This window comes from Pholcus phalangioides, unplaced genomic scaffold, assembly GCF_987345545.1.
Source record: "Pholcus phalangioides strain wild (caught in Gottingen) unplaced genomic scaffold, Ppha-v1.0 ptg000017l_1, whole genome shotgun sequence".
In the NCBI taxonomy this organism is placed as follows: domain Eukaryota; kingdom Metazoa; phylum Arthropoda; class Arachnida; order Araneae; family Pholcidae; genus Pholcus; species Pholcus phalangioides.
The window spans coordinates 9671325-9686662 of record NW_028301610.1 but is presented as its reverse complement, the minus strand read 5'-3'; the positions used below and the strand labels follow the sequence as shown (position 1 = coordinate 9686662).

The window sequence follows — 15338 nt, the reverse complement described above, 5'->3', positions numbered from 1 at the left end:
AACTTGAGTTCCTAGTGGCAGCTCACTTGAGAGTTGGTTGTGATACTGTAGCAGTCCTGTGGCACTGCACTGAAATTGCCAAATAACGATCTTCATTGGTCGTTGTTGTTCTTTGACGATCTTGTCCAGGTCTTCTCGATATGGTTCCAGTGTCCTAAAACTGTTTTCACAAATTACAGATGGCATGGGACGTTATATCAAGCTCTGTAGCCACCTGCCCTTGTGATTGCCCTGCTTTCAGTCTACCAACGATTCTCCATCTCATTCCATCATCCATACATTTGTGGCTACTCATTTTACCTGATAGCTTATAAAATTTACCCAACTCTTGCAAGAAACACAGCGATTGTCGCTGAGGAGCATGAGCACACAAATCACGGAAAATACCTCATGTGCTTATCATCCCCTCTGTGGTCACAGCTCCATCCACATGCACATGTACACTTACGTATTCAACACTGACTATTTGCATACTTCTTTGCACCATTATTAGTACCTTTGGTTTTCAGTACTTTTTGTGAAAATTCTCTTAATTTTGTACACAAGTGTATAGAAATCTGAGGGAAGCTAGAAAAACCAATGTTTTCTGAGTGACTCCAACTAAAAAATATCTTAGGGATAAAAAAAGTGATTTATACATATTAATAGTGACAGTATAAATGGTAAACTAAAAAATTTCACATATATAAAATTTCACCATAAATACTTTGGTTTGTTAATGATTTTTCCTAACAAATATGAATTCGTCAATCTCAAAGAAGCATATTATTACTTTAGATATTAAAACTTGAGAAATAGCTATAACTTTTGATCCATAATCTAGAAAAAATTTTCATCCGTAATCACCCAGGTCCTGGAAAGTTTGGATTAGGGATTTTTTTCTGTATTAAACAAAGAACTTCAACATTGCCTCTATGGAAGAAATTTTTGTTCAGAATGTTTTTTATTTTATTCGTATAGGTACAGTATTTGTTTATCTGTTACCCGATTAAGTGTAGATGTCTGTATAATTGTCTTTATTACTTTTAATTAATGTTTTGTAATAATTTTTGTGTGGGATTTCTGCTGACATAATTTAAACATACCACTTTTCTTTTCTTTCTTTAGCATGAAACTCACTACATAACTTTGACAGAAGTAAGTCCCTGTTAATTAATTTCAAGTCAAAAATTATTCAATTTTGATTAAAAGAAAATTATTTTTTATTTCTATAACAATCTTTTGATATGTAATTGATACTCATTATGAGGACCATGTGTTATAGTGATCATTCCATTACAACCATAAGGGCCGTATTCACCGACATGGTTTAAACCTGTAGTTACAATTTTTGGATAAGAGATCAACATAGATTGGCCCTGAATTTAACCAATCCGTGTCGATCTCTTATCAAAAAATTGTGACTATAGTTTAAACCACGTCGGTGAATACCGCCCTAAGTATGACAAATCCCAACTGTTTTTATTATAATGAGTATCTTATGTTTTCCTTTTGATATTATGACCACCCAATGTAACATCCATTTTTAAAGAAATTGGGGGGGGGGGGTGAGAGAGGGTTATTATGCTGAGTAACAACTGTATTTTTATTGTACATAAAAAAATGGCCACACAAATATGCATCATGTATGAGTAAGGAAATAACTCTGGTTTTTATGTATATTCCAAGAATAATTGTAGTCATTATTTCATCTATGATAAACAATAAAGCTTTTGTTACACAGTTGTTGAAAAAGTAATTGGTGGTTTTTTAAGGTATTGTAGTTTTTAGGGCTGTAAGGCTGCCGTGGATTAGAGTTCCACTTTGCTTGCTGTAGTGCAGAGCATATGTTGTAACATAAATATGGACTTCATCCTCAATTTAACATCACTCATGAAGGTGCTTCACACTGGAGCGAGTGAAATGTTGAGTGTAAACTCTAATCCAATCCACAAGGCCCTTCTGTGATACTTTTATGAATGGTAGTCACCAAAGCCTCACAAGCTAAATTTGTGTTTTGTTTTAGTATTGCACCTTCCAGATGGGGAGTTCTTGAAATTTTCAAGAACTTCTTAATTTTTGAGAAATTTGCATATTTTCATCTCTTACAAACAATGTAAGCAGAGCAGAATTGGAAGTTCTTTTCAAAAAGAAAATAGTTTTTCATGAATGTTTTTTTAATTACTAAAATTAGACATAATTTCAATTATTTTTGTATTGTGAAAATTCTAAATTTATTCTCTTTGAACACTTCAGGTATTTTCTGAATATCTAAGCAATGGATCCAGAAATTCATTCATTTCACTTTTCACTGTGAATGAAATGGTATTGAAATTTTTTAAATGTTCACTAATTGCAATTCTGAAAAATTTACATGAATTTACTGTACTAATAATTTTTAGCGTAGCGTTCTTTTCAAGCAGCTACGAAATTACCATTTTTATGAGCCTAACACATGTTTGGGAGTTAAATTTGAACATTATTTCAAAAATTATTAAACCAACATTTGAAATATAAGAAAGATCAGAGTGCACACACATAAGTGCACTTCCGAGTACACTTTCGTCCTGGCAACATGTGCTTTGTGCGCTATCTTGTCTATCTTCTGCAATGCCTTCTGGCAGCTGGCTGTTCTCTCTTTCTTCAGCTCTTTCGCCACTGGAGTGATAAACATTGCTATTCCTTTGGTGCTGTCTTACAATCATGGCGCCAAAAATATGAGCAACACTCCTCATGTCCCAACAGCACAATTCTCCTATTAACAATGTAACTACTTAACAATGTAACTATCTGGTTAATCTACAGATAGAGTTGTATTCTTATTTTTAGAAAAGTCTTTATTGCATTTTGGACTAGATAGGTCGGGGGCTCTTAACCTTTAGTGTTCCACCGATCCTTTAAGCCAATAAACGAGGGTCAGGAACCCCATTGCCAATAAAATGAAAGCTGTGGACTTCTTTACAGAATTATATTTAGCATAGAAAATGTAAAAAACAGCAAGTTAACTGTTTATTTGAATACTATTATAATTATTTAATGTTTATATTTTCTCCAATTATTATTTTATGGAATCATAACTATCATAGCTGAATTTCTCGCTGTTTGCTGATATTTTTTTTAATGTTTCATTTTGATTTTAAAATCAACCATATAGTTTTTATTTGTTTTGGACACTCTTTGTGAAAAGTCCCATATAGTTTACAGCATATAGTTAAACAATCTTTTTATAGTTTTAACGTATTTCTCTTTTCCATATTTTATTACTATTTAGATGCTCTTGCTTGATGTTTTTATGTATCCAGAAGGACCTCGTATTCGTGACAGACTGAGTCATGGGGAACTTGACTTTTACAGCATATCAAAGTCTTCAGTGAAGCATTGTTTGTCCATAGTTATGATAGTTTATTCCAAATTAAACTTTATCCTTGAATTAAAGGTAGGATTATTAAATAAACTATATTGTTTTATTTGAAGCCTTTTTCTTTAGCCTGAGAATCTTGTTGTTTGTGATAATCTATTAAATTTTATGACATGATACAGTGGAACTTCATTTATACGTTGTTCAGTTATATGACTTTCACATTTATACAACATTTGGCTTTAGTCGCTATACATTTTAATGTTGAATTAATTCATTTATTTGAGACAAAACCTCAATATTTGATTTTGACATTTTTCACTTTGTCATGAACTCCAAATCTTTTGAAAAAATGCCATTTATATCCATCAAATGCACACAATTTTTGTGTGCATACAAGAACTGTTGTAGCAACACATTTTCACTGGTGCAGTGAAATGTGTTGCTACAACAGTTCTTGTATATTATACAAATACAAATACAAATACAACGCCACAACAGGCAAATTGCCCAACGAGGTGACTGACTTAAGAACATCATGGATCCCGAGCCCCTACCTACTACCGCTACACCACACATGCACCCCCCCCCCCCCCCCGCGGAACTCCCCAACGAATCGGTACATGCGGGAATGTGCGTGTACGTGTAGTGCAACCTGACGTAAAGTTTTGTTTCTGTGTAATGCTTGTTATGTGTAGTGCTGTCATCTGCCCCCAGTTTTACTAACTATGAGTGAAGTGTTATGGTTGAATGATTTACCGTTGTAGGACTGTTGCTCTCTGTGGCGAGACTTTTTAACGGGGAGATCGGCTCGCATTTGCGCCTTGAAGTTGGGAACCACTGTCATCACAAAAGTCATAAATTTTAGAGTGATTGTTGATATATACGAAAATAGCCAGTGAGCTGGCCAGGGCCATCTTAAAAATGTCATCGAGCCCCCCGGGCCAAAGAAGTCCTTACCAAACAAATTCTCAAAAATTTCAACCAGATCTCATTTTTGTGAGGCCCTCAGGCCGCGCCCGGGTGGGCTCATGCCTTTACCCATTAACGCCAGTTGGTAAGAAAATTTTCCATTTGAAATTTTAATTTTTTACTTTGCCAATAAATGGTGGAAGTGGTTCCACTCATTATTTTTGTTTTTCAAAAAATCAAAGTCGTCATTAATGGGTTAAGATGGCACTGGAGCTGGCTGATGGCCATTTAGAGTATGCAGTTAAGTAATTTGTTTATTGCTAGTTTCTGAGAATTTGTAGATATGATTAGCCACAAAAGAATCAGGTTTCAATTGTTTTGAGAGTTCATGTGTCCTTTCACAATTTTTCCCCAATGTTGTCAGTGTTGTTCCCAAAGGGTAAGAAAGTCCACGCACATTTTATGCATTTGGAAGGTACAGGTCTGCTGATAAGAGACACACATACACATTAAGTTCTTTCTATCGTTTTGGTGCTGTGCTTGCTGGCAGTGCCAAATCTGACATTCATAATGTCAAGAAATGAAAAGCGCTTTCTCTGAAAAAAAACCTGGAAATTTTCGAAGAATTTGACGAATTTCGAATTAATGAGGAAAGTTGATCTTCTAAAACAGTTGAATATCCCCATGCCAACTTTGAAAATGATTATAAAGCAGTGAAACAAAATCAAAGACCAAGCTGCTGGTTGCAAATCAACTACGGCCAAAAAAATAAGAGTCCAAGATGGTAAATTTTCCCAATCGTTTTTCTAAATCGTTTCCCAAATCAATTTTGTTGCAATTTTTTACCCAATGTTATGTCTCAAAGGTAATGTTCTGCTAAATTGTATTTCTTTAAGTGATTTGAAATGTTAAAAATCTCAGTTGTTTGACTAACACATTTGTATGACATTTTGACTCTTGAATGTTGTGTAAACAAGGTTTCACTATACTATTAAATTGATTGTTACATGCTTACACACAACTTTGTAGAATAATTGGTTTAATGTTTTTAAAGAAAGCATCATTTGTGATGTTGAAACTCTGTTACATACTGATAACATAGGTGGTGGAACCTGGGACCAGAGGCATATTCAGGGGGTTAGGGTGGTATGATCTTCATATGCTTCTGCCCCCCCCCCCACCCTGTGTATGCTTCTGGTGGTATAATTTTTTTTTTTAATTAAACGTATTGAAATAAAATGCCTCTATGTTATTTTAATGAATTTCTGGAAATTTAAATGTTTTTGAAGGTTAGTAGCTCAAAATTTCTGTAGAATAGGTCCACCCCCAAGAAAACTTTTGTGCCTCCTCCAAGTGTCAATCCTGCTTACACTCTGCTGAGGGCTTAGGGTATTTTAGTCCCTCCAATAATGAATGCATATACAGTGCAGTGCCTCCTCCTGCATACACATTTGAGTCCTGTATATGCGGGATGACTGTCAGTCATTAGTCTCCCCTGTTCTCTTGTCTGTCTTCTGTGTTCATGTTGACACCTCTGCCTGATAGGGGATATCACAGGTACGATATTCAGATTTGTTGCCAATAATTCTATAAGTATTTATGAGTAGGCATGTATTTATGATAATTTATTGTAAAATATCATTACTCTTATAATTTTTTTTTGTACATATTAACCCATTTTTAACTCTCATTGTGCCAAATCTTTTGTTTGAAATTTTTTTTAGTCATATCACTCATATTTTTGAAAATAACAAGCAGTTTTTGTAAATAAAATGTCTTATAATTGTCATAGAATTGTTTAACATTCATTTTTGATGTAAATATTTAATTTTTTATGATTTTTAAGAAGAAATCATTCTTATCATCTACCAAGAATTTGTTTTATTTTCTCTCTAGAGGCATCAGAAATGTTTTGGACCTGTAGATGCTTGACTTGAGTTTTTTGTTGCAGACTTTGATCTTTGAATTGGTTCTGTGGGTGCTCTGTTGCATGATACAAAATTCTGTGGGTGCTCGAGCACTTACAGCACCCCTAGCTCAGATGCCACTGTTTCTGTCTATCAGCAGAAATATATTGAAAATAAAACTCACTTTTTATTTCTTGTCTCATCTCATAATTATATAAAACTAACAGTTATAATTTTAAAAAAAGTTTATATTGATTGAAAAATATACATTTATTAAATTAATGCCAATTTTTTTTTTTTACTTCACAAATGTGCTATCTAATTCCTTAGTAATTATATGCATAAAAATTGTGCATTTTTCATACAAAAATGGGTTAAATGTTTTTGCAACTTTATTTAAATCAAATTATGAAGTAAAGAATCAAGAAAACTTCTTGTCATCAGCAAACAAATACCATATTCTCCTGCATTTTCCAACATGTTGAAAAATTTCAGGGACACCAGCTTTTTGAATTTTGGGGTCTGGTCTGTTCCTGGCATGTCGGGAAAAGCAAGGTTTATTAAGTATCACAGTATGTGTTTAGCCAATTCCATGGATTTTTAGAATAAAGATATTTAAGAATTTTTTCCAGAATCTGTGACAAGATGTGACAAGAATTTCTCAGCATGCTGGAAAATACAGGTATTCCCGGCATGCTGTTCTCCCTCACTGTTTTGCAGCATGCTGGATAATGCAGGGGAATAAGGTAATAAGTATTTGTTCATATTTTTTAACCTTGTTCTCTCTTTTAGAAATACCTCTCAGTTGATATACAGGACTCTGTTATTAGTTATGAGGCATTCTATCATCCATGTTCAATTTTGAAAGAAAAGGTAAAATATGATAAAAGTTTGTCAGTAGTAATATAGAATGACTTGTGTGCAACTTTTTTTTGTTTTGTTTTCAGCTGCATGAACTTGTTCTGTGTGCAGGCATGCAGAAAGGCAATATGCCATATACACAATAAGTTATTTTACATGGATGGAAGCATTTTTACTGCACGGTCATGACACATGCAGCTCAGGGGGAATACTACTTGGGAGTGTATGTATTTAAAAGTATTTATAGAATAATATATTATATAGCAAAACCTTGCTACAACAACACTCAATATAATGATGAATCTTTCTATACAGTAAAATTTTTTAGCATCTTGTTTGGATTTGTCTATAATGTAACATCCCTCTATAACAACATTTTCTAAAAAGATATACAATATTTGTATATCCTCACTTGTTTTTGTTTTTCTAAGAACATCCAGTGATGGAGTTATTGCTGTTGCTACTTTCTGCATAAAACACAAAAGTTTAGTGCAGTAAACAGAGTTAGAGAGAGAGAAACACCTAACTAAATTTTATTAATTGACTAATTATTACTTTTGTATTGTGCTGTGATTATATATAACTGCTGATAAATACATATTTTGGTAGTACTAACAATGCCAATTTAGAAGAGGTTTCATCCCAACATTGTAAATTTGGTGGCATGTTTTGATAATGCTGTTTCTTAATAATCCTTACTCAATGATACTTTTTTTTGGTTCGCAGAATATAGTTATATCAAGATTTCACTGTGTATTCTTATTTTTATCAAAAGTGATACTGCATTGCATTTTTCGTAGTCTTAAACTCAAAGCTGTTTCCAGAAATATATTTAGGGTCTCTTATGTCCTTGTGCAGTCAAATATTTCATGCTGCCATCTTTACACAGACTCAGAAACAATTTGCTGCACAAAAATTGCATGCTTCTGAAGTTATACTTATCTTGTGTAATTGCAAATGTTATACATGCCTATGTATGGTCATGGCTGTTTCTTTGCAGCAACATATTAACTGAGGTTAGTTTTCTTATCCCCTTCCCACCCTCCTCACTTTAACTCGCTGATTTTTAGTGTAAGCTTACAGTGCCTAAAATTTGTGTTTCATGTACACATATTCAATCGCATAAAAATATCAATTACAGTTACAGAATTTAGCTAGTAAATTCTCTGTAACAGCGCGAAGTCAGAAAAGTTAAGCCACTTTTTCTTTCAACTGAACTATGTGTTGAGTGATATTTAATTCTTAATTGTGTATGCCAACTTCTGTAACATAAATCTCAGCTTTTAATAAAAAATATCAATTGTTTTTCATATTTTTTCTAGCTTTCAAAATTTATAACAAGTCTCAAAAATTGGAATAGTTGTCAATTCAATAACCCTGAAGTAACAGAATGTGCTGAAACAAAGTATTGCTTAGATCCTGCAGAACAATGCATTCTTCTGGCCTGCTCAATTCACAAATACTTTAATGCTCACAGCAGGTGAAAATATTATCTTTGGTTTTCTTAGACTAGAAAGGCAAAAAAGAAATTGCACAAAAATCATGATTTCTTCTTGAAAAATAATTTGTACAAACTTAACTCTTTTGCTTAAAATGTATTTTAAGCTGAAAGACTATATCCAATGACTTTTTCTGTGATTGCGTTTACAGAAAAATGTATTTAATCAACGAATTGAATTTATTTGCAAGAGCACGAACTCCAATTTATGTTTTAAATGTATATTTAAGACATAATTTTTTTCCTCTTAGTGATAGAGAGCACGACGATTATACTAGAGCTGGACATATTTAGAAAAGGGGAATAATGTAAAATATAGGATCACAATTAGCAACACATGATTTCAGATTCTAAACTGACACCAGAGGTGCCAAACATTAACTTCAAGCCAAAATTTCATTCAGAAGCAGCCAAATATAAAAAAGTTGATCAAATATTTAAACTTTTGCTGCTATCTAGTGAGCATAATTCAAACTAAAACTTCAACTATTGGTGTCCGTACAAAGGTTTTAGTCCAATGGAACGAATGATGGAAATGGTGTCTGTGATCGTATCTGAGGGTGATCGTTAAACAGTGGTTCGAAATACATTATTTAAATCGGCTTTTTGCTGGGATATTTTTATTTGGCCATAAAACAGGGGTGATCATTAAGAGGAGTTTTACTGCATACAATATTGTGAGCTACAATCTTATGTCTTCAGACGTCATGAGAATGTTCATTTCAAAATATGTTAAATTTTTGCTTCGAATGACTTGGTCATTTTGCCGGAACGAGTTTGCAGTTGTTGTATTTTATAAAAAAAATTTCACGAATTTTATGAAATTTTTTTTAATCCAAAAATACTGGTGAACTTTAAGAATAAAAATTGAGCATGATATTCAAGCACTTAGTACTATCAAGGCATCATATAAATAAAATATCTAATACTCTCGTCTTATTGTATTTCTTTCTGTAAACAAGGGTTAAGATCATTCAAGGGTTAGGAAATGTGTAATTTTATTGCTTTTTCAAGTATTCATAATTGGTACTTGGTGGGGTTTAGCAAGAATTTCTCAAAACTCTTATTGATTTATGGAAAAAAAAGCATGTATATTTATTATGTATATAAATAAATATATGAAGGGTAAGGGTACTGTTAGCTTTGTCCACATTAGTTCTGAATGTTGGTTAGTCTGAAAAATACAATAAAAAAGTCTGTTATAATGAAACCTTTCAACCACTGGAAAAATTGTTGTAATGAACTTCTCCTTATAAGCAAATTTCAACATTTTGCTCTTTGAGGTCATAAAATCTTTAGAATAAGACATTTTTGCATCAAATTTTGTATTTTCAAAAGAATTTAGTGGATTGAGACCATACAATTGAAACTCTCATTTAACTGCTTAATTCCATGGTTTTATAAAAAAAGTTTTCTAACATTTTTAAGGAATGGGAAGAGACCATTTTTCAGGTATTATGCCGAGGTGAACTTGGAAAAAATCTTCAGGTCTCTACCAGGAATCGAATCCTGGTCCTTTTGCAATCTAAGCAAAGGTACTATGATATGCACCCCTAGATACCCAACTTTGCTTTTCTTGAAACAAAAAAGGATTTTGTGGCCATCATATAAATTACAATTAAATTTAAGTTTTCTGGTTTTTTGCACAGTTTTTGTCTTTCGACGGGGCTCTGGGGAACCCAGGCATTATCCAGAGCCCTTAGGAACAACTTCGATGAATGGGTAAAATCTGGCTCAACAGACCAATCCTGACGAAGCAGTGCAACTCAAACAGGGAGAAGGCGTAAGTAGTAGCCTTTTACCCGCAGTTACATAATTCTCGAAAACGTTTGCCACTTATGGGAACATAACGTCGAAAGGTAAAAACTGTTCTTCACGTCGGCCAAAAAAAACCGAAAATTTTTTAATTTTATACATGGTGATGGACTCGCATTGCAATGATCCAGGTTTGAACCTCACTGAGGGCATAATGGTGGTCAGTTAAAGTTAGTTTTCTATGGTTTTATATATATATATATATATCAACTTTAGGGCATTAATGTGAGCCAATCTCTCACATTTAAAAAGTATCTTCACAGAAAGCAATCAGGCCTACAACATTGAAAAATTAATGCATACTACAACAGACCAAATAACCTGCCTCATTGTTCACTTCAGAATTCTAAAGACTGATAGTAGTACTTTTTAAAACACATAATATATATATATAAGCATTCCTCAAAAACAGACTGCACGTTAGATACATAACACATACACGGCACATTCCGATATGTACCAATTCATTAGAAGTTCTGTAAAGGAAATATTTACAAGGTGCATGTTCGAGATGTAGTTGTATGATGACCAAATTAAATCAAATACATCAAGATAACTGAATATGTGTATCCATCTTTTAAAAAATATTTTTTCACTTAAATTAATTTAACACATTTTTGAATTTAAGCATTTAAATACACATTTACAACTTCAAATATTTGTCATATTTGCCAGCATACAAGACACTTTTTTTCTTTGAAAACAGGTTTGAAAAACTGGTTAGATCATGCCAATAGTAAGTTTTTAATTGAGAAAGGGATAAAAAGGGTATGCACTGAAGAAATGGAGTTGTCTAATAGCCTGGAAAATAGAATATGTAGTATTAAATAACTTTTGAAACTCAGTTTGAATTAAAATACTCCAATACTTTAATTATATCTTACTAATTAACAGATGGAACACTTTAGATGATGGCTTTTATGAATATGAAGAAATACTAAGTTGCTGCCGTGTCACCACAGTTTTTCAGTCAAAAATCTCTGCAGAGGTCACAGTCTTAATGAGAAAAATAGTCACAAATTGTATAGATAGCTCTGAAAATGTGAAAAACGCACTGAACACTTTTTATGCAGGTTGGAATTCTAAATCCTTGAGAAGTAGACAGAGAATGACGTATAAGAGACTTCTTAATAGGTATAATTTTATATATTTTGTCATGTATTTATGTTATGTATTATGACTCAAGTTATGACTCTTTTTTCTGTCTACAAACATCAGACTGGATAAAATTATATTTAAAATGTTCTAAGGTAATCAGTTGATTATATCTTCAATCAGAAAACTAAACTCCATGGCCAGTTCATAAAAGAAGTTGATAGGGAACTTCATATGAAATTTATTATTTTTAGTTTTTTTACACTATAAATTTTCAATAGAGCCAGTAAAAACTTCTGACCTAAGAATCAATACCACTTCAGTCTCTGCCAAGTCTTTGTACTGCATATGTAGGGAAGAATAAAACAAAATGCATTTTTGGCAAAATAAAAAAAAATTTTAAAAAGAGCAAAAAGTTTTGAAAAAGAATTTCAAAAAATTCCAGCACCTTGGATTATCTAGAATATCAAACTTTTGAGACTCAAAATATCGAGACTGTACTGTAATACAGTTGAACCCCGTTATACCAAACTTCAAGAGACCATAGTAAGAGGCCACTTCGTTATAATAAAATTTCATTATAAAGGAATTCCAGGTTTTTGCATTGTTTCTATGTAAACTTATCTGGGGGATTAGAACATTTTTTGTTTAAATGAAATTTTTGCTATAATGGTATTCGTTGGAACGTATTCAACTATATCTCTCTCAAGTATGATATGTGTAAAAAACATCTATTTTCTGTGTTTTGCATTATATAGTTCTCTAACATTTTTATTGTCATCACAGTTGACTCACGTTTTTATGAACCCATACGACTTGAAAATTAGTTTGTAAAGTCAAGAGCTCTTAAATAGGAGGGACAATGAAAAAAAAAGAGTTGATCAATCACCTTTATTTGATGAATTCCAAAAAATCACCTATTTTGTGATGTATTCAATGATCAATGAGATTTTAGCTTCCCTTTTTTCCATTCACTGATCACAGTTGTGTCCACAGCTGCGATTTCTCTGCATAGTATCAGAAAAGTTAGGCCTTGTCTTTTCTTACATTTCTGCAGCCATCCATCCAATCTTTCGAAATCCTCCAAGTTAAACTTTGACACAAATTAATTGTGTTTAATCACTTGTTGTTTCAAAAAGTCTCAGTTGATTGGAATTTTTGTTGCTCATTTTACTCAACCAGGCAACAAGTGTCATTTCAAGCTCCAGAAATCTTGCTTTTCTGAAATATTTTTTAGATGGTGGAAAATGCCACTGAATCCACTTGCCAAAGAAACTGTTTTTTTCTTATCTTTGATTAGAGTACTCAATGTACTTTTTGGAATCTGGGGTATGTTTTCACAATTCTATCTTTGTAAAAGTTCGCACATTAATTTCTTTTTAAATTTTTTTTTTATCTACGTTCAAGTACAATCTTTCCCATTTTGTTGAAATTATGAAGAGAAATGTAGACTAACAGCAATTACAAGATTCATTGAAAGACTGGTTATTTGTGGAGATGAAGATTACAAAAAAGAAAATTCATCACTGCTCCCACGGGGACTTGAACCCCAGTCTCTCGCTTGCCGGACGAGTGCTCTACCATCTAAGCTATGGAAGCAGATAGAACATTTCAACCTTGGAGTGTGTATATATATATATATATATATGTTGAAAGGCTCCATACATGGATGGCGGCAGCAATAACCTAATAGCTTGTTAATGACATAGGCCCCCAGATGACCACATGTCTTTCATTCTTCATTGTCTTTCAATGAATCTTGTATTAACAAGTGGAGAGGACATTTCTATATAACAGCAATTAGTTGGAGTAGAATTTGATGCACTCACGACTCAGCAATTGCCTTATCAATAAGTTAATGTGTCATGCTATTTCTCAAACTTAGTTTATCTAATCATAATGCACAAAGAGTGAATTACATTGTCAGTGCATCTTCACTTCATGGTCAACCCCTCCAACAATACGATGTGGACCTGCATGTTCGTGATGACAAATTGGTGATTTCTCTACCTCCTCCCCTCTTCTTCTATTTTGTCATGAGACATGTAGAACATCCCAATTAAAATTTATTTTTGGTTACAACAAACTCAGAGATGGATGGAAGAATAAAATAAGAAACAAATAGCAGAAAAAAACGAGTTCGTAAAATAGAAAGTTAATTGAAATGAGAGTTCATCAAATAGAGTGGATTTTAACATTATCTCTATGGCATGCTGTTCACGGGGGACACAAAACCAGTTCCTAAAAAAGAGCGTGTTCATAAATTGGAGGTTTTTGAAATCGAGCATCAACTGTATATTGCTTATTATACTCAATAGTTCTTTCTGACATGATATTATGCTTGAGAATTTGCATTTCTCATTTTATATTTACTTTGCAATATAAGTTTCATTCAGCATCTCTGATGCATGCATGGTACTAAAATCTAAAATTCAGGCGAGTAAGAAGTGTTTTAGACCTGTGGGTACTCTGCTTGAGTTTCATGTAAAAAAAATTCTGTTTTTTTAATGAATTCTGGTGTGCTCAAACTAATGCTACAGAATACTGTGGTTGCTCGAGCATTCACAGCACCCCCTACTTTGAAGCCATAGTTTCACCTACTAAGCTAAGAGGATACATTTTAGTGAATGACATTGTTTATTCTGAATGTTTATACCCAATCTGAAATTTTTAATCATGATGTAAATTACACACCATGTCACACACTAAATGGATTCTGAATTTTTCAGTTCATTTTCGTGCAAAGTTGTTTTTGTAGAAAGGGAATTTGAAGTAGAAATTTACATGTAAAAACACTAGTGTTTAACCCTTAAATGCTAGATTTTTTTTTTTTTTTTAGTTTTTTTTTGACATGATAATTTTTTCATAGTTTTAGTGACATAATTAGAATGCCTAAAAAATCATTAAAAAAAATCTATCTTGAATTGTGCTGTTTATAGGGTCTTAAAAAAGCCTTATAAAGCCTCAAAAATTGCCCATAAAATAAATGTACTGAAGTAATATTAAATTCCTAATATATACAGGGTGAATCTGACCTATTCTGCCAAATTAAAGGGGGTGATAGATAAGCCCAAATATGGATCATGAAACACCCCACCAATCCTGTCCTATCTCAAACCGTTTTCAAGTTATGGTGGATAATAGATTATGGAAAAAATTTTCCAAGTCTAAAACAACCTACATTTGGGAAGTTTCTAAGAAACCTAAATGCAAACTAAGCACATATTTGGAAAGAACGAAAAAAATCCTATAAGAAGACACCATTTTCATTGACATATCTGAATTTATTGGCAAGCTACAAGTGCTGAAAGATTGGCAAATGAATTGTTGCCAAAATTTTTTGCCAATTACACAAACACCCTTCTAGCTGCAATTGATCAAATTTACCAAAAACTTGTGCATTGTACCTGCTTTCAAAAGAGTACAACAAAGCATATTGGTGTTCTAGTTCAGGAGAAATTTAGACTTTTGTTCTTAATACATCACTGAAATCAACATTTGTCGAAGTAAGTATTTGACAAAAATTTGGAATTGGTGGTTACAGATTTTGGTGACAATTTGATTTTGCAGAAAAAATCATATAAGGTGATATTACAGGATCATCGACATCTACCTGTATTTAATGGCAAGCTTCAATCGCTGAGAGATTGGTAAAGTGAAAAATTGAATTGTTGCCAAAACCTACTAAAATTACTTTGACAAACTCAGATTTCAGTGCTGTATTGCAAACAAAGGGCTAAATTTCTCCTGAACCAGAACATTGAAATGGTTTATTGTAGGCTCTTTCAAAAGCTAGTACAATGCACGAGTTTTTGGTAAATTTGACCAATTGTAGCTAGATGGGTGTTTGCATAATTGGTGATGATAAATTTTGGTGACAATTTGATTTTGAACTTTGCCAATCTTTTGAACT

General features: G+C 32.8%; 1 protein-coding gene across 4 annotated transcripts in view; it reads left to right on the top strand.

The window, feature by feature from the left end:
* Positions 1-15338, top strand: part of LOC149072340 (endoplasmic reticulum membrane-associated RNA degradation protein-like) — a 52664-nt gene that overhangs the window by 30781 nt on the left and 6545 nt on the right. For 3 of the 4 annotated variants that reach the window (XM_089246399.1, XM_089246400.1, XM_089246402.1), the window contains 6 exons: positions 1108-1137; positions 2236-2304; positions 3251-3415; positions 6949-7029; positions 8340-8497; positions 11225-11464. In XM_089246399.1, coding sequence (XP_089102525.1) covers positions 1108-1137; positions 2236-2304; positions 3251-3415; positions 6949-7029; positions 8340-8497; positions 11225-11464 — 743 coding nt within the window. The remainder of the gene's footprint in view (positions 1-1107; positions 1138-2235; positions 2305-3250; positions 3416-6948; positions 7030-8339; positions 8498-11224; positions 11465-15338) is intronic. The other variant, XM_089246401.1, reaches the window with a different exon arrangement.